Here is a 22,778-nt window from a genome sequence, read left to right on the forward strand (position 1 = left end):
CGATGGACATTGATTGTCAGTGATGCGCTGCCAATCGTTCAGGTCGGTGGCCCATGCTTCGGCCACGGTTGACGGCATGCAAGGCTTGCACAAGTCCCCGAAACCCGCGGAAGAAAAAAAAAGTGTTGGTCGCCAGCGCCCGAGCTCCCTTCCAGAGTGGATCTACGAGGGTGCCACGATGAACAGAAATGGGGGTCAGCCAGGCTAGTCAGGTTCAAGGCAGAAACAAAGGGCCCCATACTTCGCTCACCCATGCTCATCCGGCGCGCGTTCCTGTGGTAGACGAAATCGCCCCGAGCTGGGGTTTTGGGGGCTTTGCAGCTCGGGGGGCTGTTCACAAGGTTGAGTGTGCGCACCGAGCGATCTCAGCTTTCAACTCAGCCGTGCTTGTAAAAAGAAATATGCTGTCCCCCTTTGATCAGCCAAGCCAGGGCACGACTGAGGGAGAGGTAGGCTCTCTGTGATCCCTCGGTGCGTCATCCTTCTACATGGCAGAGAGGTGAGGACTGGAAAAAGTCCATGGTCTTGACTACAGGGAGCTCGGGGGAACTCATCACAGGTCTCACGTAGAATCGGACCTTGCTTCGCCCAGTCTACGTTAATGATGATCGTGACGCAAGATCAAACATCGATATACATCTCTCATCTCCCGGGCTTCTACAGGCGACCAGGCGCCAAGCTCCTTACCAAAGACAGTGCGTCAGTTCCAAGATCACAGTGTTCTTATTAAGCTTTGCTATAACTGTCTACCATGTAAGTTAAGTAATACGAATGACTGTACTAATAGAGTGATCTTCGTCTACTGTGGTAAGACGTCCTTGATTCGGCCCATCGACAGCTCCCGACAGCCTGGTTACAAGCACTGGTAGCTAAGTTATATAATAATGAGGAGAGAGGACTCCTGATGAACCATTCATCTGTGGAGGTTGCACAACGGAGTTGCACAATGATCTCAACCCCCTGAGACCTGATTTGGGGGGGTCGCTGTCCCGAAGTTACGGAGCGAAGGACGGGTTTCCCCTGAAAGCTGGCTGGTGAGGGCGCCCTTAGCGCGCGCCCTCGGCTGAGATGCTGTCACATCCCATCTTCTTAGCTAGTCTCGATGCTGCCATGCAGTTGCTTTTCTTCCCTTAGCAAGTTGTCAAAGCTGCATTTCATCACGGATTGAGCAATGCGTCTGCGACTGAATCCCGATTGGTAGTCGGCGCACTCAAGAGAGGTCCTCGTTCAGGCCAATGGTAGTGTTTTCAAAGCAGAGTTCTGCCGCGTAGAGCCTGCAGGTAGCCCATCGTCGTTTTCGTATAGCAGCACCCCGACATCCCGTCCAACGCGCAAGGCCCTGTCACAATACCCACACCTACGAGGTGTGCGACGCCTCTTCAGTGTCTCGCTTACCACTGCAACTTGATTCGCTTCTCGCGCCATTTCATATGGGGAGGGCCGGGAATGCAGCAACCATGCAGTGACGGATTGGCAAACGAGCAGGAGCTGCCCTGCCGCGCGCGTCGAAATGCGATTCTCGGCCCAATTTGATGAAGCTTCATGTTGAACAGCAACTCAGAGGCCCCCCTGCTACTAAGCTACGGTACTGTGTAGAGAGTCATGAACTTGAACTTCAGCTCCATGGTCCACCCACTATCTTAGCCCCACGGCCGCCGGCGACAAGGATAAAAGCACCTAGCATGCACCTCGAGATTGCTGCATCTCCCACCGGAACGGTCAACCCTAGTCCGAACTACATTCACATACAGCGACTACGTAGTCTCTTGCCCTGCACAGATTACTAGGTAGTATTTGGCATCCACTATGTTGGAATCACCTTGGCCAATCCATGTCCTCGAGGGCGGTAAGGGACGGACTGGCGATAAACACCACCGGCCGGAACATCTCCCGCCACTAAGTCAACTTGGGCCTGATGCTTCCGAGGGCTAAACCACCGATCCTCCAGCACGATGGCAACCCCGCGATGGTGGCCCTGTGGCCCTCTCTATACAACCCACGCGGTCAAATGTTGCGGATCTTCATGTGAGTAGGAAGAGCTCCAACCGAGCTGTACCCACGATTCGACGAAGGCTCTTACGACCACGGCAGGTTCGCTGGCTGCGAAGAGGGTGGTCATCTCAACGCCTCGCTGCTTTTTTGCCCGACTATCTACCTTTACTACGTTCGGGCCCGACGTGAAGACCAAGCACCTTCACCATAGCAAGGACAGACCAATGACAAAGTTCAACACACCCGGCTGACACAGGCGGCAGAACCTGAAAGGCACAAGTGCGTTGCCCATGTCGCCTCTCTACCTATGCCACACCAAACCCCTCTTCAGAGCCTGCAGGTATCAGCAGGACCGTTCAACCCTGGTTACTGATGCGTAAGCTGATGGACAAGCACGGATGTGAAGCCCATGCCGTAGAGTTACACCGCGTCGAACCAGGTGCATGGAATGCTGCTATTTCTGGCACTTTGCCCTTTCGCAAACCTGAACATTGTGGCGGTTGGTCAGACACCTGCCGAGGTAATTGGTGGACATGCCAAACCCCTGCCGCCAATCCGCAATCGTTGGCCAGTTCTCTCGAGGTTGCATCACAGATCCAGAAGAAACATGAAGCCGACACTCTCATGACCACAGTTGTGCGCCCGTGAGTGACCACCGTAGCCTGAACCGCAGGAGCTTGGAGGTTCGATGCCACCCATCCGCCGGTGACCTGCGATGAATCATGGCTCTACACACTACACCAATGGAAATGGATCGCTGATGTGCCGGTGAACGGGGAATCTTCCCTGTGTGGTCTACCCTTAGGGGATAGCGACGGAGGAACCGTGCCCCGCAAAACCCGCGCTGGTTCACCAAGTTGACCAAACACGGAACTTGCTTCCAGTTCCACTGCTATGGATCTGGTACTAGTCAATCTTGTATGCTGTAGCTCACTCCTATGGTATTAAGTTAATCTGGATATCTCGGGAGCTAATCGTTGTAGCATCTGCATCGAATCTATCTGGCCTACGACTGTCACGGTATGACGAGGTGGCAGAAGCTTCAAGCCTCTGGTTCTCCCGAGTACACCTCTGATCTCCTTAAGATGTGCAATATAGCCTTTGCGAAGCGGTACTTGGGTTGCAGCCAAGCCATTGCAGATTAGAGGGTTCCAGCGCTCTGGGGCCCCGCCATATCGACAGCTGACACATCATGAATAAGCCAGCGAGATAATGCCCACTTGCACACTTCATGAAGATGAATGCCAGGTGAAGCATTGCATTTGACCGAATGCCACTGTCGCCACAGCTGGAGTCCCTGGATAACGCTGGTGCCCAGATCTGCCATATTCGGATAACCTTCTTTCCGGGGAGTGGGTCCCCCTCGATGGCCGGCGTCGATCCGGCCAGAACGCCGACAGAACGTCCAGGTCTTCCAAGTCGACACGCGTCATCAGATGGACCGGGCTCTAGACAGGATATCGAAGCCGCGAAGATGGGTACGTGTCCAAATTTTGAAGAGCAGTATACAGCTGGACATGCCAAAGTCCACGCAGGCACTGTTGTGACAGGTCGATATTGACGCAGGGGCAAACACCCCATCGTCTAGCTTATACGTCAAACCAAACGTCCCTGGGGCTTACCGACAGGTCAGACAAACTGCACTCGGCAAATTAATCATAGGCTGGAACGCAGAGAGGTGCCTATCCAACTCGTTTGTATTTTAACGTTAGAGGAGAAGTTTGGTCAGGCGCTCACCTTGCACTCACCTCTGGCACGTTTCCGCGATTTTCTCTTCATCATTCTCCATATCGTGCTTCTTCAGGGGCGGAAATCAATAACTTGGAGCCCTTGGTCATAGTGAGCGCGATATCTACATAATTCAGGAGCCGGACAGCGTCCTGCAACTGCCGACTTTCTCCTCAAGCCCCCTACGGAAACACCTATGATCTAGCCCTGACCAACGGGGCGGTTCATGAGGAAGCTGTGGCACATTGGGAAGCGAACGCCGCGAAACCGTTTCCTCTTAGGGGCAGCGCACTTCTGCGGTCCACACACCCGCCATCCGTAGCGACGGGAAGGCCTCCTCGGATGGGACGTTTCTCGTGAGACGGCCAGGTGCAAGTCATCATTGGCTACCGTACGATTGCCGGGATATCGACTTGGTGGACCCGACAGACAGGAATCTTTGTTTTAGCGCAAAGTCTTTTCATATTAGCTCTCTCTATTAGTCCTCGCTTGACCCCTGTTGACGGCAGAGGCCGCGCAGAACCCTCCCCCGAGGCCTCAAGCCCAATGGCGAACCATGCCTCGTGGATTGGTCCCCATAGCCATCAGCTCTCGTGACCCCCCCAAAACCTAGAGAGCGGCAACGGCAAAAAAAATTGTTGAAGTGTGCATCGGAGTATTCCCTTGGCCGGCCGCTTTATGGAGATTGACTATCACGACTTCAGCAGGAGAGCCCCGGCAATCCTCTAAGCGATGCTAGAGAGTGTGCCACAAGCGTTGACTGAGATTCGGTGAGAAATGATCCTCCAACCCATGCTCCTATCTGCGGCTGCCTCGACTGTCCCGACTGCGCCGGAGGAATCGGTACGAGGTCGCGCGCACGCATTCCTGTAAGCCACAAGCAGGGCCGCTGGATGGTGTAGGACACTCCTGTAAGCACTGTGATTGTGCGACGTCCAATCCTTGAACGCGGCACAATGTTGGTTGATGACGGTCGAACCACGACGGTGTGTGCAACCCGTATCTCTGAGGCCCAGGCTGACAGACAGCCTTCTCGGCCGCTCTACCTGCCCTGCACCAGATGCAAGATGCCTGTGCAGCCACAACCCCCAAAGGGGAATATCAAGGAACAGGATATCGTCGTGGAGTGGACACCATAACTTCCTGCGAGCTATTTCGGGCCCCGCAGTTCTCGGGGCTGCGGCTTGCAGCATCTTCTTCAGAGAGTCTGCTGAGTGAACCTTAACAAGGGAGATATTGCATGGAGTGGCGTCCGAGCTCAGGAACCGTGCCATACAATACTACACTGGAGGCTACCAATGTCACCACGAGTCGGTAGTTGTGAACGCGCATATAACATCAGTACATGCTCCGTAGTAAGCCCCCAAAACTCCAAGTAAGCCTTGCGAGGAGCGCATCACAAATTGCTGAGCATTGCTGAGCGCTGCATCACGGCGGCCGTTGCGCTTCTCCACAAGCACCACTAGTCTGGTAAGCACCCGCAGGCTGAGGATGCATGTTCTCGATAGTTGATCGGGACGATGATAAGCATGCAACGGACTTTCTTCAGATCTCGTCGACGTCCGCGGTAACTAGTTACTGTACAGCACAGTACATGCTCTCCACGGAGAGCTCAAGCTTTGTTCACTGGCCTCAGGGGTAGACCATGGCCTGGTCCGAGCGGCCACGTGGGTTCGCGCCAGGTGACAGGACGTCCCCTGCGTCAAAAGCGGAATGGCTTGCCTCTGGAGCGAGGTACTGGCCAAGTACCTGTCTCTGGACCTGACGCCCCCAGTCGTCTCCTGCCGCCGCTGGCCAATCGCCATGCGCCCGTAGCGGCCAGCTCACGGCACAGTGCACACCCGGCGAGAAAAAGAGTCAACCCATCAGCCGTCGCTGGCGGGATGGCTGAAGGCCATGCCATCGCGCGCTGTCAAACCACCCTTGGTACGGTCGCATAGGCGGGTGCGGGACGCGATGTTACTGTCGCCCTCATCCTCACAGATCCGTGCATCGCTCTTGCGGGGGGACCAGATACGGGCGGTCGCCTGATCTCCAAGCCACCGTCGAAGGATTGCGCAGGTGCTGGCCGAAACGCCCGGATTGCTAGCAATCGGTCCCTTGAGCCGCATTGCTGCTTCAGCTATCTTGAAGGCATGCCATTCCTTCACTTTTCAGCAGACTAATATCTTACCCGGGTCTACCGCCGTGCCTCGTGGTTTCAAGTCCCGAGACCTGAGTCAATCGAGGTGTGCCTGAGGAGGGAAGGGCGCACACGGGCGGGCGAGCAGTGGGAGACAGACGCTCGAGTGGGCTGGTGCGTGCTGGTCCTGTTGCACCGACGTTGTATTCAGACCGGCAACTTTCTTGGCCTTGAGAATGCCGATCTGGCACTGGGTGAATAATAAGCTCATTGCCGGAGCTCGAGCGCATCTCAGGTCAGTCTCACTTGCCGGCCGCACGGGGAGTCTGACGGTCTCGCACCGCCATCCACTGGTATCACTCTAGGCTCAACGCTCTCCTAACGTAGCCAGCTTGCAAGCCAGTCGGCCCAGTGTGGTTCGGTCGCTCGACGGCCACGGTTGGATTCTACATGCCTCGAGCTACGATCCCAGTTTTCCGGAGCGGTTCCTGCAGTAGAGTCAGACTGTCTTTCCCCCAAGGGCTGCCGGCCTGAAAGCTTTTCCTTGACGGCTTGGGTCGACACGCCACCAGCTCCACGTTCATTTGCACGACCCTTCGATGCCGCATCGAAGGGTGTAGCTTTAGGTGTGCTTTAGGTGTGCTGAAGGACGCCGGCGCATCTGCGGAATTACCATTACTCCTATCTACCGTGCCTGTGTTGCCCTTGTCTCATACCGTATATGACATTTCTAGACTGGTTCATGGAAAGGGCAAAGGAACCCCCACCCCTCAGCATCGTCGATGATGTCGTCCCTACGCTACTTGGGATCAGGCTGATCGCTGCCTCATCGGCCAAAGTGGAGGGCATGTCAGGTTGTGACTTGTCACGTAACCACATCGGGCCCCTGTGCAGCAGTTGGTTACTCAAGTCGGCGACCTCACCAGCCCATAAGATCTCCAGCAGCTGTGGCATCAGCCCATCTGCACCCATCCGTCAGCTTGATCGTCGTGTTCCACATGCAAGTCGTTGTCTCTGCGGTGAGGCAGAGAAACGCTTGTCTTGGCAGTCGAGATGGCTGGCTGGCTGCCCATGTGTCGGGGGTACCAGCCTTCACAATTCGGGTCCTTGCAGCAAACTGTAACGACAGCCATGAAACCTTAGTTATAGTAATCTTTCGACCCGGCACAACGCCTGGTTTTGTTCAACGTCGGCGCATTGCACAAGGTCTTGACTTGCACCAGGTGAGCCATGACCATGGCCCCGGGTCCTCTTTAGGCAGAGATATGTTTCTTATTCCTTGGTGAACACTACCTTACGAACCAGCAACACGCGTGCGTGCTATGAAGTGGACTGCAACTACGCGTCATCTACCTCTCCATCGGCGTCCAGCAAAGCCAGACACGTGAATTTTGGTTGTTGGCTAGCCTTGCTCATTATGGAGTTATTCTGTCCCAGCCAGGATCCTCGTATAATAGGCACTGTGCTCAGCAACATGGCTCTCCGCCTTTGCTTTTTCCTGTATCTGAGTTCTGATGAGCACAGACCGAGAAGGGAAGGTAACTTGGCGTAGCAAGAATCACTTTCCGCCCTCTGAGGGATCAGTTCCCACAGCTCACGTCACCGGCACTTGAACGGCCTAAGCGGCATGTCGCGGTGATCACCATCGATCAGAAAGAATACCGCACCCGGCATTCTTGAGCTTGACTGGCAATTGGACCCTGTCAACCAAGGATGTGTGCAGATTGGGGACATCGTCTTGCTCAGATCTGGGTTCGGATCGACAGCGCTAGAACGGACCGGCTGCTCGTCGTCCCCTCACCCCCGGCAACCGTGCCCCCGGTCAGAAAGTTCCGTACCTTTGAGCAAACCCAAGCGGCAGAGCCTTAGTGTCCAACGTTTGGTGAAGGATGTGCTCCCAGGTTTGACAAAGTCCTTGCCTGTCAAGATCGTGGGTGTTGAGTGATCATATTCTCCACGATGCAGGGTACCGGCCCCCGCCGCAATCTACCGAGCCTGCAGATATAAGCTCGTGTGGCTTGTGTTCTCTGGGCAAAGCTAATAGTTCTGGTGATCGCAATGATGACATGCACCGGGGTTTGCAAGACAGACAAGGTAGGCAAGAGTGTTATACTATGGTAGGCTCTTTTCGACGGCGGGAGACTGGGATTCTCAATGATTACCATTCACTCGGGACGGCCAATTGGAGCTTTTCCATGCCTTCCCGTCCTGGCTCTATCTGAGTCTATTTGGTGTTTAATCTCACGCCGGTTGGTGACGGTTCCGTTGATTTGCAGCTCAGTTATTCCCGACTACTTTCGTGGCCAGCACGACCACAAGGCCAAGCCATGTTGCATAGAGGGAACCCTATCTCATGACATGATGTTATACGCACATTGTCATGATGGGCGTGACCCACTAAGCCTCTTCTCCCTTAGAAGAGAGGGCAGGAGGAGTCTGGGAGTCCCACGAGCCATCACGCGGTCGTTGATCACTGCTCAGTTCGCCGTTCGTACCAGGGCATCAGAGATTTGTAACGTCACGACCCCATCCTTACACTCGACCATCTTGACAGAACGCAGATCCTTCACTATCCAGTCCGGCTCCGCGGCTACGACCTGCTGCATCGTGTGGCTCGTGACCAGCCCTATGACCTTGCACCCGGCCGCCTTGCCGGACTGGATGCCAGCGGGGCTGTCCTCGAAGACGAGCACGTCAGCATCGCTGCTGAGCTTAAGCTTCGAGCGGCCCAGCTGGTAGCACGCCGGGTCGGGTTTGCCGTTCTCCACGGACTCGGCAGTTACGAGGTGCTCGGGGTGAGGCAGCTTCAGCACGTCCAGCCAGCCGGTGACCAGGGGAGTTGTGCCCGACGTCACGATGGCCCAGGGAGCGGCGGCGGGGATCAGGGCGTCGAGGAGAGCCCGTGCCCCGGGGATCTCAACTGCATCGTCGCCGTGGAGTTTGGGCAATAGGCCCTCCATTTGACATACATCTACCTCTTGTCAGTCCATCAAAGCTGGGGTTGTCGGGGAGCGTTCCCCTTGAATATATGGAGCGAGCCCTGATGAGTGTGTTCTTGACCTACATTCCCAATTTGCCTTCTCCGGATGCAGAATCTTCAGGATGTCAATGCTCCTTCGTCCATGCGAGGTCTGCAGGATAACTTCAGGGTCTACGCCAATCTCCTCTCCGACGCTGGGTAGTGTTCAGTTTTTGGTTGCGGTAAAATTGACACGGCGTCTCATTCTTGCGACTTCGTAACTCACGTATGCCAGTGCTTCTCTACTGCTGCTGTCGAGTCGATTATGGTGCCGTCCATGTCAAACAGGAGGCCTTTGAAGGAGACCGTCTCCGGAGGTGCTGTGTACTCCATGCTTGGACGTGGCTTGGCGCAGAGGTCACAAGAATGGACAAGACAGCGTATAGGCGAATGGGGTAGCGTTAAGGGCGGGCTGACTGCAGCAGTTGGAGGGCAGAAGTTGGATTTTTAATGGCCAGTAGTAGAGAGTGGTCGGGCAAGGTTTAAGAGCAGGTGGTTGTGTTTATGTTGCGGTGGTGAGAGTGATTCGCTCTGCCCTCAGGGTGCTGTCATGTCAGACTTGAAGAGCCGCAACGTTGACATCGCGCTGGGCATCGTCCAAGAAAAGCAACCGTCGCCCTGTCGGAGCGCATCCGATTCAGGAAGTTCCGCCCTCGACGGAGTCAAATGCCATAGCAGTCGGTTTCTGGCGAACCATTTAGCAGACTTGCGGCCAGACTCCACGGCCCCGTAGGCGGGCTGCCAATGAGTAGTTAGGCGCTGGACGACGGGTCTAAGTTCACGGGAGGCACAGCACACGAGCACTAAAGCAACAGACCAGCGGTAGACCCTGATAGGCGGGGGGGCCGGCATGGCAGTGTCGCATTCTGGTCGAGGTCGGCAGTCCCAGCGGCGCTGCCGTCGATTACCTACATAGACGTACATACTAGCCCCAAAAATAAAACTTTGCAACGACGACAGAACGACAGGGCCGTCTGCGTTGCAGCACAGGGACGCGGCGATTGGTCTGTCTGCGACGGATTACCAGGTCGAGTTTGGCCACCTGTGCTGCCCGATGGAGGGGTGGCCCCGAACGCCTCGAGGTCGTCGGTTGCCGACCCCACCACCACGACCCGACGCCTAGGCCCGCAGTTCTCGCTGGCCCCCGGCCGCTGGCATGGGCGGATGGGCGGGTGGGCAGGAATCGGGCCCCAAAAGTGGTGGACGCTTATCGATAACAAAAAATTCGGTGGCCGCCTTTCCATTCTGCGGGCGTCTATCTAATCGGCCCTCCAAAATTTCTTGGGAGGAGCAACAGCAACAGCAACAGCCGCCGCCACCGACTGTAACTGTACCGTGCTCGCCATACTGACAAACACGGCAAAATGGCTGGAAGCATCACCAAACCCAAGAGTACGCCCGTCGCTCCCCCATTGACCCTCCAGGCCGTTTATGCTGACCCCGCCCCTCTGCAGAGCCCAAGTCCAAGAGGACCCCCGTCCGCTTACGGCACAAGATCGAGAAGGCCTCCGCCGCGAAGCAGCGCAAGGCCAGAAAGGAGGCCAAGAAGAACCCGCAATGGCGCTCCAAGTTAAAGAAGGACCCCGGCATCCCCAACCTCTTCCCCTACAAGGAGAAGATCCTGCAAGAGATTGAGGAGGGCCGCCGGAGGAAGCAGGAGGAGATCCAGAAGCGCCGCGAGATGGCCAAAGCCGCCAAGACGGGAGCGAACGCCGAGGGCGAGGACGAGGACGAAGTCGACATGGACGGCGCCGATGGCGAGGGCTTCGAGGGCTTCGCCGAAGACGACGACATGATGGACGATGACGAGGCCGGCGACGACTCCAACCCCATGGCCGCACTCATCGCCAGCGCGAGGAGAGCTGCCGAGAAGTACGACCGCCAACTGCAGAGCGGCAGCGAGATGGACGATGACGAGGACTCGTCGGACGAAGACGATGAGTTCGCCGCTGGCACTGGCGAGGCAGTCGGCCCGGCCACATCGCGGAAAGCATTCGACAAGGTCTTTAAGCAGGTCATCGAGCAGGCCGACGTTGTCCTCTACGTCTTGGATGCGCGCGACCCGGAGGGTACACGGTCCAGAGAGGTGGAGCGCCAGATCATGGCTGCTGCCAGCGGTGGGAAGCGGTTGATGTTGGTCCTGAACAAGATCGACTTGATCCCCCCTCCCGTTCTCAAGGAGTGGCTCACATACCTGCGGCGATACTTCCCTACACTCCCGCTGCGCGCATCTGGCTCGGCGCCGAATGCGCAGACCTTCAATCACCGTGACCTTACCGTGCAGAGCACTTCGGCGACACTTTTCAAGTCGCTCAAGTCCTTCGCTGCATCGAAACAGCTCAAGCGCGCGGTGTCAGTTGGTGTCATTGGTTACCCCAACGTTGGAAAGTCATCTGTTATCAACGCATTGCTTTCTCGTCTGGGTGGCAAGAGCACCGCGTGCCCGGCCGGAGCTGAGGCCGGTGTCACCACCAGCATCCGGTCCGTCAAGATCGACAGCAAGCTGACCCTGCTTGACTCGCCCGGTATTGTCTTCCCTTCGGCCAAGGACGGAGAGTCTGCCGCGAAGAAGAAGAAGGACCCCATTGAGGCCCACGCCAGTCTGGTTCTCCTCAACGCGGTGCCGCCCAAGGAGATTGAAGACCCCATGCCTGCAGTCAGCCTACTGCTGAAGAGGCTAGGGACAACACCCGACCTTCTCCAGAAGCTTTTGGATGTCTACGACTTGCCACCTCTTTTGAGCACTGATGGCGATACCACGACAGACTTCTTGGTCCAGGTGGCGCGCAAGCGAGGCAGACTTAACCGTGGCGGTATCCCCAACCTCACCTCCGCCGCCATGACCGTCGTCACGGACTGGCGAGATGGCCGCATCCAGGGCTGGGTGAATGCTCCCGTCCTGGCCGTCACCACCGACGCCTCTGCCAAGGCTCCGGAGACCGCCTCATCGGATTCCGTGCCCATGGCCGATCATAAGCAGATTGTGACGGAGTGGGCGAAGGAGTTCAAGCTGGATGGCTTGTGGGGTGACGATGAGGAGTCGAAGAGTGCAGACGCGATGGAGCAGTAAACTTAGATATATCCTTACAAGGCAAGCTTAGACAAGCCCATGGCGTTTAGGAGTCGTCCAAAGGGACTTGATAATCATAGGGCTCTTTTCGACAGTTTGATGATGAATGTGCTATCCTTGTGTGATGTTATGAAACCTGGTATGACGGATCGACACCTGCATAGAGCATGATGCAGAAATGACTCTGATGAAGTTAGCAGCGGCTCCATTTCCCAGCAGATATGGCCACAACAACGTCAGTAGATCTGGCATCATGTCTACTCTGACCCCGTCTTGCTCGCCTCCACCGTATTGCTCTGACATGCACCACCAATCTTGATCTTCGAGGATGCAGTCAAGCTGCTTTGCTTCGTATACGCGTCTGACTATACCGACCTTAGTCGGTGGCAGCTTGCCAGCACCGTAGCTCTCAAGCTTCCCATCGCAGAACCTTCCATGAACTACTCGAAAATATCGTTTCTGTTATATGAGCTGAATCACCTCCTTCTTGAGGCTAAGGTGGATGGGATTATGGAGGGTTCAAGGGAACTGAAACGCACTCCACCCTGATATGCCGCCGGCTTTGAATTCTCCAGACTGCCGACTTATGCAAGAATGGACGATACTGGTATAGGGGACTATGCTGCTTCCGGAGACTCTACGACATATGGCGCCTAGAACGTCGACAAGCTTCATCAACGCATACGAGAATTATAGGATGATCCAATGAAGGAGGTGACTAGGTAAGCGAACATAAAGAGATCGGCTGCAGTCGACGTTCTAGTCTTACATTCATCAAGTCTGATGTTGCGCCATCCTCGAACAGGCTTTTATATGGCAGCTTGGAACTTCGATATGAAACTATAGATGATGTTGTGTACTTAAAGAAACGGTCCTAGACGCCAGCAGATAAGAATGTTACGAAGGGCACATTCTGATCTAGGATCCCGATAGAGGTTTTGAGCGGTTGAAAAAAAGAATAGAAATTTGCATTCACGGCATGGAAATATTATTCGACGAAGACCAGAATGGCGCTATTCGGGAATCCGCTAGGCAGTATAGTTCGATCCTGTCCAAGGAAATGATCTTAGTTGGGAGAGGGCTTTCTTCTTCTTCTTTTTATGTTCCCTGGCATTTGGACTTTGAGAATGAGTCCTGCGGTATGCAGAACGACCATCGAATCGAATCTCCGTTCACATGTTGGTCTAATTGCCCAAAATAAAATATATTGTACTGCCTAATAACTAGGGGGGAAAAGCAAGTTTCGTCCACATGTATTACCTAGATTGACACGAACTTTGGGCCTCTCTTGGACCACGTCGATGATGTTTCTTCGACATGGAAAGGTTTTTAAGTTACTCATGGGGTATTTCATTTGTGGTGGGGATCACAAATACCAAGGAAGTAGAAGCGTGGATGACAGGCGTTTGGTGGCGACGATGCTTTAGGAATTTGATATCATTACGTTGTCCTAGAGCTATAATGGCATTGGAAAACCCTGTCTAGGAGTGGTGGACAATCCACCTAAATCTCGTGCCAAAATACCCCAACGAATACTTTTGACGTGAAAATGATGTTCCATTGTACGGTCGTTGGACTTGGCAACTCTGTTAGTCCATCACTTGTATGATATACAACCAAAACCGAACTACGCCGCCATAAACCACAGCCAAAAAGCATGTAGAAAATGCAACAAAGGACAAGGGGGAAGGGTTCTCCCATCAAGCGCTCAGTAGGTCTCGAACGCTCATCCCTCTTCCGGCACCACTACCACTGGTCCCCCTCCGGTCATTATTCAACATGAGAAGGGCGGCCGTGGCTTCTTGATCCAAGTCTCGCTGCGGAGGTAGTGCAGGACTTGTCAGAGCCGAGTTGGACGCTGATGGCGGGCCTCTGGCGTAGCCGTAAGTCTGTGGGCCAAAGGCCGGCGAAGCTGCCGAGGAGTAGCTATAGTGACGATGATGATCCGTCGATACGGAGGAATAAGAGTCATGCCTCCGACGGACGTCTTCAGCCAACAGCGCAGGGGATTCTGATGGTCGCTGAGAACGAGAGGTAGCTTCAGTATGTGTAGGGGATGCAGCCTCCGACCCTGTCATCTCAACATCCCCAGATCCATCCTCCACCTGGTATTGCGGCGTCTCAAACGTATCGCGACCTACGGAGGGCGGGAGGACAAAATCGGTGGGGGTTGGCGCAGATGATTGAGAATTGTGTTGTGACTTCAATTGGGCCACGCAGTCTTCGAGGTATCGTACGTATTCTATGGAGGCCTAGAGTGGGAGCCACATGTTAGTCTCCGTGAAGAAAGGCCCGACGAGTGTCTTGCATGCAACTTACCTGGAGAATGGCTAGCTTATGCATTTCCCCGTCGCAAGCCGGAATGAGTCCCTTTAGCACAGCGAACTCCTCGTTCATCTTAGATCTTCGGCGTCGCTCGATGAGACTATGGGCTGTTTTCCTGGCAATCTTCCTTCCCGCGGCGCTTGTGGAAGAGGGCTGTTTCTTCTTTGACGACGAGGTTGCTGTAGTCTTAGTTGCTCCCGCGGACGGTTTGGCTGGGCTGGAAGGTTCTTCAGGCTCCTCTTGCGGACGAGGCTTCATCTGTATGATCTTGCGTGATCTCGTAGGGGGCGGCGGCAAAGCAAACGACTCCTTCTGTGCTGTCGATGAACGCCTTCTCGACTTGACCGCTTCACTAGGTTGTACGGGATAAGATGACTTGGGCGAAGGGGTTTGTCCACCCGTTGTCGACTTTGAAGCCTTAGTTCCCGTGCCGGAAGTCCCTGAAGAGCCGTTGGCACCAATAGCCGAGGGGGGCAGTTCAAAGGCCAACTGCAGTGTAGATAGCTGATGTGTTCCATCCTGACTCTTCATCTCAGTAGAAGAGACTGGTGTAGGAGGCATCGTCGGTCGTGGCATCTCGATTGCGTGTGTAGTAAAACCAGTGTAAGTCGACACGTACAGAGTCGTGAGTCTGGTAAAAGCCCGAGACTCGTGACGAAGAATCACAGTGATCCGAAGCCTCGTATACGGCCTCAACGAGCAGATTGACTTCGATGTGGTCCGAGACTTGCACAAGGATATAGCTCGAGACGAGTGATGCACGGAGTACAGACGGGGCAGCACAGCGATGAAACGGTGAGACTCAAGATGTCACCGCACTCGACGGAGCTCTTATGACGAGGAATTTTCGAAAGAATCGTGGATGGGGAAAGTCACGAAGATCTAGGGAAACATTGTTCGAGAGGATTGACTGCTGATGGCAGTCGAGGGGACCTGACTCTCGAGGAAAGATGCGACACGCCACTAAATGTGCTCTAGGTGCTCTACGAAGTGCGACGGCGACCCTTGTCGCGGGGCGCATCTCGCAATGGGTGTGAGCTCCATCCAGTTCCCTTTCACTCGAATGAGCACGCGACAGAATCGATGTCTGGTATTGGCTCTCGAGCAGGCAGCCAATGAGGTTGGAGGTTGGAGCCAATTGAGGCAGCGAGATCAAGCACGTGGGATGGCTCTTGGAGGCACGGAGCCACGCTTGGCAGTCTTGGGCCCCTGCTCAGTTTGCAACGGGCTGAAGAACCGCGCTCCCATGTCCCATGCGAGGCGATAACCGTCTCCTCGTCCCATTGAAAAACGCCATGATCGGCGCCAGCGACGAGTCAGGGCCTGGATGAGCTTGCCGGCTCCATGCGTTGCCTACCACGGCTTTTGATTGGATGTCCAGTCCTGTCATGATCTGGCGACGAAATGAGGTTGCAGGTCAGAATCAAGAACCTCCAAGAGGAGCACGTGCCTGGTCTCCCGAAACGTTCATTGGACAATCTGGAACGCCCATTAGCGGCTCCGTGGATTCTCCGCCGCCCAACCTTATATCAACCACACACAAGCCCAGCACTGTCCTGGGAACACCTCCACGACATTGAATACCAAGGTACTCATCAACTAGGTGTAGTTTGAGGGCTGGTCCGAGACCACTGCACTGGATAAACATCGCGAATGCCATGATGCGGGGCTAGTCGCGGATTTCTGCAAATCCATCTGCAAAAATGACGACTGACACGAACGCTGTGCGAGTCCAGTGTGACTGACCTCTTTCGGTACGGTAGGTTATTTTGAAAGCAGGCCGGGCATTTCTGTACTTGATCGTCAAGAGTAGTGGCTTCTGTTATCTGCAATCTGTTCTGCAACGTCGCGTTGAAAAATACGGAGACCCGAGAGGCGTCTGTTAGGCCTTCATGCAGATAGCGCGCGAGATAATCTAGTATACGACTCGAGAAATATTCTGAGGACGTATACATCAACCTATGATAGTACAAGAGTTATCCGCACCTTGACGATACATTTGGCAAGCCCTCTAAACTCAGGGATCTCGACTCGACTCGGCGTCGTCTCCCACACATGGCATTTGGTGTTCGCAGGGTACGCAGCAAGATATACCGCTGCACTATTGCAACTTTCCATTGCTAGACAATTGAATATCACACGAGGTGCTGAGTAATATATTTGCTAGCCATGCAAGGCCCCTAACCGGTTTCAATGTTTGACTTAGTGGTCTGAATACTCGGCTCCACCCAAAGTGACACGATCGCTCTGAGCTTATATGAGAGCTAAGCCACTGCTGTTCGGCTCAAAAGTCGATTGGATATGGAGTAAGACGCCTTGGAGAGGATGTGCACGGCAATTGTTGCAAGACAGAAGAAAGGCTCTGAATGTATGTCCACGAGGCTGATTGCAGCTTACTTTGGGCAATGTGACTTCCACCCTAATAGATATGGTTGGACACTTTTGAAAGGGGATCATAACTACTGGAATATTGCTAGATAGAGATCAAGATGCTTGATGTAACGGATGCTCGAGGTTCAGATATAAGTGCTGTGCTGCCTTCTGATAGCACAAGAAAGCCAGTACCACAGGAGATGCCAGAGGGGCAGCATCTAATCTTGAAGGAATAGAACCGAACGAGTGGAAACTCATATTACTAGACTAGGAAGTGTGAAGAGACCACAAGCTGAAGTCCAAAGTGATAGAAGTTTCAAGCTGAAATGAAGACACCAAGATTTTGAACGTGAGGCCTGCACCTAAGTGAATTGCCCCTAGTCGTCATCGCAATGAGGAAAGTATCTGCAAAAGAATATCCTTTTTAATGAAGAAACAGGAATTCAAAATGTTAGATAACCAAGCCCATGAATGCCCGTTGCCTCCGTGGCAGCGCGCCGTGGCCCTGCCGGCCCTTCAAATGGAATAACCTCACCAGCCCTCAACAACAACACAGCCTGGGTGCAGTTACTCAATGGCCGCAGTTAACAGTAGAGCACAGAAATTTAAATCAACGACAACGGCGACAGCCAGGACACCCGGGGTTCTAACCCGGCTACGACCACCGACAAACCGCCGCTCACGACAAAACCAGCGCCTGCACTGGCCTGACGACAACATCTCGACGACGATATCCCGATCAAAATATTCCGACGACAAACTCGACGACAACAGGTGCTGGCTTCCCTCGACGCCTACCTCGGTAGCCAGCCCGTGACCTAGCGTTTGCTGTGGTCATCTGGTTTGGATTTGAACCGTGGGGCACTGCCCATCAATCCGCGCAGAACAAGCCAGTACTTACAATGTGGTGGGAGACGACGCATGGTGGTAATGGGGAGGAAGAGGAGGAGCAGGAGGAGGTAAAGTTGGGGAACGGATAGATGAGTGAGTAGGCCCCAGCCTCCCCCCTCAGTATCATGCTGTGTTGAGTTCTTTTTTTGCTCCTGGACTTCACCACCCATGACTTCAATCATCGTGATACCTTCCAATCCCTTTTTGCGCAATATTAAGCGGGCTCTTATTATTTTCTGGTGAGTATTCAAGATATTGTGATCTTATCTAGGGTGTATGCGATCAGACATCTAAATACATGCTACCGGGATGTAACCTCTGTATGTCACACCATAATAACCAATAGTACAAGTATGATGCGACTACTCATTCAGTTCATCCTTCCCGAGAAGCGCCAACCTCCCACCACAAGAGCAGTTCCTCTGCTGGCTTAGCACAAACTTCAACTCCGGTTTCATGGTAGCTTCGTCCTCCATAACGCTAGCACACCTAACGCATCTCCGCCAGGGCACCACCATATCCTCGCCGGCAGCACCCGTAGTCTTCTTCTTCGGGGTGATCTCGACGCGCTTGAACAAGTCGACCCGCACGCCCCTCTGCTTTCTGGATGTGAGCAGCTTCGGGTCGTCATCCACCTCGAGGATATCGTAGTTGGCGAAGAAGAGCGAGGCCGGGTCGCATTGAGCTCTGAAGGCTGTCAAATCGTTTGTGAAGAACCTGTGTATCACCTGTGCCAGAGTCGAAGGTGGACTGCCGGCCAGCAGCATGGTAAGCTCGCAGTGCGACTGTGCGCGTTTGACGGCCTCTTCAGCGATGTTCTTCGGTGCATTGGGGTTTTTCTTTACCGCCTCCGCGGCAGCGCGCTTTCCCAGCTCGCCAAATGACTCGGTATATTGCTGACGAATACTTTTGCTTAGAGAGCCGAGCAACTGCTCGAAGTCGTTGACATTGACAAGAGCACTGCTGGTATATCCCAACATTTTCCTATACGCCTGGTGCAATGCCAAGGATGACCCTGATGGGCGCGAATTAGGATCACTGGATAGATTTCGGGCCTCGTAATAGGATATGGCTCTCTGTGACACGTGATGCAGGTGAGCCATCCTGCGGCATACAGCAGAGAGTAAACCGCGTATAGGAGAGGACAACACCATGTGCAATGATATGTCATTCTTGCTGTGCAGATATGGATTCATGTTTGCATATTGCGATGGCTGCTTCAAAAGATCTTGGAACTTTTGATCATCTAACAGGCAGAACAGGGAGTCGGTGATCCAGCAGAGCAAGTCTATAGACCATTTGCAACAGGTGGCCAACGCATCAACGACCTCTAATTATGCAGTTAGAGCTTGGGAGTAAGTAAGGCGGGGGCAACTGCTGTTTGGATTTCATACCTGGCTCATCAAGGGGAGTACTTTCCTTCATATGACCGTTGCTGGCAATAGTGATCAAAATGACGATGTTCCGTAGGTTGAGAGCGAACATAGCCATCTTGCCGCTGAAAGCACGAGGCTGGAAATTCCCATTCCATCCGAAATGGCTTAGTGTGCTAAAACACATCTGGAGCAGCTGGTTTCGGACTAGAGCATCGTGGTGTGCCTCCTCCGAGTAATCAACCGCAATGCGCATCATTCTGACTATCTCGGTGACCCAATCCTGGGCAAATCCTAACGATCGTTGAGCATTTGTAGAGAAGCGTAGAAGGGTCTATCATGGACGTACGCTCTTTGCCAATGAATTGTCTTGCAGTCGCAAGGATATCATCAACATTACTCTGAGTGGCAGCTAATTGGGCCGTCGACATGGTCAATGCAGCTATCACACCGCGGTACTGAGCTGTGAGAGGATTAGGGAGAAGCCTGAGTGCGCAAGTTCAGCGTATAACATACCGTCGTCCATGGAAGCCGGGTCAGACAGGGTGTAGTTGACTCCATGCCACTTGATTTTCCCATCCTCGCACATTTGAACAAGTGAGAAGAGTGTGGGCGACACAGCGGTCTGTAAGCCTGCGGACGCTCAGTTTACAGATTATTGCACAAGGGGGGACATGTTCTTACATGATGGTTCTCCGCTGTGCGTGAAACCAGCTTCATGAACCGAGTTGATGCGGTCGAGTTTAGGGGCAGTCCAAACCTCGTTCATCGTGATGCGGTCCCGATATTCCACAGTCCCGTCGCTGTATGAGAAGCAGACGACCGTGCCCATCCGCACCACAGTGATTCCGATGATGATTTTGTTGACAATGATTGGATCCAGCCTTTTTAATCTCTGAGTGACCTAATAATACGGTGTCAGGAGGTGCACATCCTCAATGGAAAACCTCTGGAAACTTACCGATGGCGAGGAGCCAGTGCTATTCCTCCTGGATCCTAGGTTTTCAAATGCATGATGCATTGTCTGGTCCTGGTTTAAGATAACCTCCCATGTATCGATAACACTCTGCGTTTCCTGGTTGTAAGGAGTATCGGGGGTTGGCACAAACGACCGTACTGTCACCACCAGGGGTGGGTGCCAGGTTCTTGATGCTGAATCGAATGTAGTTGGTATGAACTCGAGGAGCGAGAGTCGAGTCATGGCTGCATCCAGATGGGATTCACTTGGACCTCCAGGAAGCCAAGTGGATATGGCAACAGGCCTTCCCATCAGGGACGGGTTGAGTGATTGGTTCTGAGGAAGACCTCCTTTCATGTTCTCCTGTGATGGCATTCCCCAATTCAGAACGACCTGAACAACTTGCAGTTGTTTCGAAGACGTGGCCATAGCCACTAACATGCATTTTGCTAATCTTCCGCTTAGCCAAGGGGGTCGACAGAACAGGTCATAGACACCTACCTCTCGTATCTGAGACCATTGCTGCGTGTGTAATTAGGTCGTCTGATGAGGTGACGCTCTCCAATTCCAAGGAAGACTCCTCGATCTTGCTCGTTATATTCTGGGCCCAAAACATCTTCAACAGGCCAACCGTGGTGATACAGAAGAATGCAGATTTAGCAGGGTTTGGGTGGTAGGGTGGATGACTGACAACGATGGAGTGCTCGTAGTTGTAGTTGTTGCCTTCTTTGACAGCCGGTGCGTGTAGATGATTGGCCTGATGGCTGGTCAGACATGGATTCATGGTTGGGGCAATACTGGGACACTATACCTGTCCCCTGTGCGCGGGATAAGAAGGCAGCCAATAGGTTCCCACAACAGCGTTTGTGTCATCGAGGGGATCCTTGTCCCAGCTTCTTGCAGCAGGCGATGGGGTGTTGACGTTGGTGCCAAAGTTGACCATCAGCACCCGGCCTACAGCATCGATGATTGCGAGCTCCGAGCCCTGTGTTGGTGCCCAGGCCAGATGGACGATGGGCCCACCAGCAAGATTCTGCCACGGCGTACAAGTGGTCGGCTCGCTCAAACCCCAAGTGGCATCTTTGGGGTCAGCGCGAATGTAGCGCAACTCAAGAGATCGACCATCAGGCGCGATGGACGCAATGGAGCCCGTCTTGGACCATGCAAGCCCCCTATACCAAGGCTATCAGTAACAGCCCGGACGACAGGATCTAGTGCGGAACATTACTGGCAAGAACCACGGCTGCGCAGCTCGCTAAGTCTGAGCAACAGACGTTTGCTCGGGGGGCGATTCTGCAGGGCAAGCGGCGCATCCCCGAACAGATCGTCGACCCCGATGTCGACTTGCATATCGCCGGCAGCTGCCATGGGATTATCGAGGATAAGAGGCATATTACTATTGGTAGTCATGTGGGGTGCCTGGCGGCTGACTTATATGCAGAGCGTGCTCAACGGCCAGTCTCGAGCACGTAATAAGGTTTGCTAGAGCTTCACGTCCATGTGGAGCTGGGCAGCGCTACCATGCGTTGCAACGTGGAGGAGGCCAGCGACGGAGGTTCTGTTAAGCAAGAAGGGTTCTCAAGGAGATGATATACTAGAATGTCCCGTGATCATAGTTACGGGTCTGCCTGGAAGATATGTGGAGTAAAGAGTATATTCGAGATTCAAGACAAGGCTGAGAGTGCTGGTGCTTGAAGATGGTCCGGCGCGGCTGGGCAAGATGCTGGGCTTAGCGCCCCAGCAGAGCAGGCGAGCAGGCGCAGGGGTCCGTCCTAATCTAACGGGCACAGCCACAAGAGACACTGGGCGCCACAAGCCCCCAGATTTGAGTGCCAACTTGGTGTGGCGTCGGTTGTGTTTCTTTCTTGCATCTCTAGCGCCGAAATCCCTGGATCCAACGGCATGGGTCTGTGGAGGTTGTCGAAGCAACGGACGACCCATAATTGAACAAGGGTTCAATCTGCCAATCGACGGAGACGGATCGTTTTCTTCTGAGGGCAGTTCTTGGGCTCACTGGGCTAGGGGTACATCGTATGCTTCTTGAGCAGCGCATTTGTGTGCTGCATGCTACAGTTGTCGAGGGTGTTTAGAGTGGGAACAAAGGATTGTTTTTGGCGGCCGCAGTTGGACCAGCGGCGGTGGCCGTAAGTCAGATGGAAGAGTGAGATTCGATCGATTACCTGCTTGCCTATGAGTTACACGGCTGGTGGGCATTCCTAGACCACCCAGCCGGTGCCGAAGGTCTCAACTCGGAATCAAGATCAATTCGTGTGGTTGCCTTCTCTGCACCCGGCGAGTCCTCCTTCTTGCTGTTTTCACAGGAGGGCACTGTGACTGCGTAGGTCATTGGTTACTTTAAAGGTTGCATGGTGTGGCTTGATGGGCGAGATTGGCGGCCATCTCCTGGCGATCTCTGTTGCAGTGCGACACAGGGCAGAGGGCAGCCCATGGTCGCCCGTGGTCGCCCATGCTCGATGACAACACTGGTGCCGTGGGCCCCCCCAGGACCCCCAGGACCCCCTGGCTCCCCCTTGCTAGCAGCGGTCCACCCACACACCGTCACAGGATCCAGCGCCCGTCGGCAGCAATAACATTCGGGCTACGGGGCGACGGGGCTGCGGGCTGCGGGCTGCTTTGCTTTGCTTTGCTTTGCTTTGCTTTGCTCTGCTCTGCTCTGGGTAACTGCAGGCTTGTGGGCATTTGATCAACGCCCATCTGAGCCGCAACATGCAACTGTCAGCCTGAGCCAACCTCTCTCCCCCAAAACCTTGAACTGGCGCCAACGTCGTCGGCCAGCTCGCCTTATTCCCATTCCCACCCACAACACGCCAGCACCACACGACAATTCGCCGTCGCATCGCCGTCGCCCGCGCCTCTCTATATACGCGACCCCTCGCATTCTGTTTGTGAAATGGTCCTGGCCTTTG

General features: G+C 54.2%; 5 protein-coding genes across 5 annotated transcripts; 1 reads left to right on the forward strand and 4 right to left on the reverse strand.

Annotated features, from left to right (window-relative positions):
* Positions 1-5,585: 5,585 nt before the first annotated feature.
* Positions 5,586-5,831, reverse strand: JN550_010480 (uncharacterized protein; the record flags this gene model as incomplete). The annotated part of the gene is made up of 1 exon (XM_049308739.1): positions 5,586-5,831. One exon carries the CDS (start codon positions 5,829-5,831, stop codon positions 5,586-5,588), a length of 246 nt encoding a protein of 81 aa, XP_049167613.1.
* A 2,488-nt stretch (positions 5,832-8,319) lies between these two features.
* JN550_010481 (uncharacterized protein) lies at positions 8,320-9,194 on the reverse strand (the record flags this gene model as incomplete). Its single annotated transcript, XM_049308740.1, has 3 exons — positions 8,320-8,813; positions 8,907-9,016; positions 9,088-9,194. 3 exons carry the CDS (start codon positions 9,192-9,194, stop codon positions 8,320-8,322), a joined length of 711 nt encoding a protein of 236 aa, XP_049167614.1.
* Positions 9,195-10,225: 1,031 nt separating this feature from the next.
* Positions 10,226-11,931, forward strand: JN550_010482 (uncharacterized protein; the record flags this gene model as incomplete). The annotated part of the gene is made up of 2 exons (XM_049308741.1): positions 10,226-10,253; positions 10,316-11,931. The coding sequence occupies 2 exons, from the start codon at positions 10,226-10,228 to the stop codon at positions 11,929-11,931; spliced, it is 1,644 nt and encodes a 547-aa protein (XP_049167615.1).
* A 1,700-nt stretch (positions 11,932-13,631) lies between these two features.
* Positions 13,632-14,832, reverse strand: JN550_010483 (uncharacterized protein; the record flags this gene model as incomplete). The annotated part of the gene is made up of 2 exons (XM_049308742.1): positions 13,632-14,183; positions 14,251-14,832. 2 exons carry the CDS (start codon positions 14,830-14,832, stop codon positions 13,632-13,634), a joined length of 1,134 nt encoding a protein of 377 aa, XP_049167616.1.
* A 3,050-nt stretch (positions 14,833-17,882) lies between these two features.
* Positions 17,883-21,243, reverse strand: JN550_010484 (uncharacterized protein; the record flags this gene model as incomplete). Its single annotated transcript, XM_049308744.1, has 9 exons — positions 17,883-18,850; positions 18,915-19,187; positions 19,243-19,356; positions 19,410-19,526; positions 19,578-19,797; positions 19,855-20,285; positions 20,353-20,608; positions 20,663-21,023; positions 21,080-21,243. The coding sequence occupies 9 exons, from the start codon at positions 21,241-21,243 to the stop codon at positions 17,883-17,885; spliced, it is 2,904 nt and encodes a 967-aa protein (XP_049167617.1).
* Positions 21,244-22,778: the final 1,535 nt, after the last annotated feature.

The sequence above is a fragment of the Neoarthrinium moseri genome, assembly GCF_022829205.1.
Source record: "Neoarthrinium moseri strain CBS 164.80 chromosome Unknown scaffold54_Wmoseri_CBS_16480, whole genome shotgun sequence".
NCBI lineage: Eukaryota > Fungi > Ascomycota > Sordariomycetes > Amphisphaeriales > Apiosporaceae > Neoarthrinium > Neoarthrinium moseri.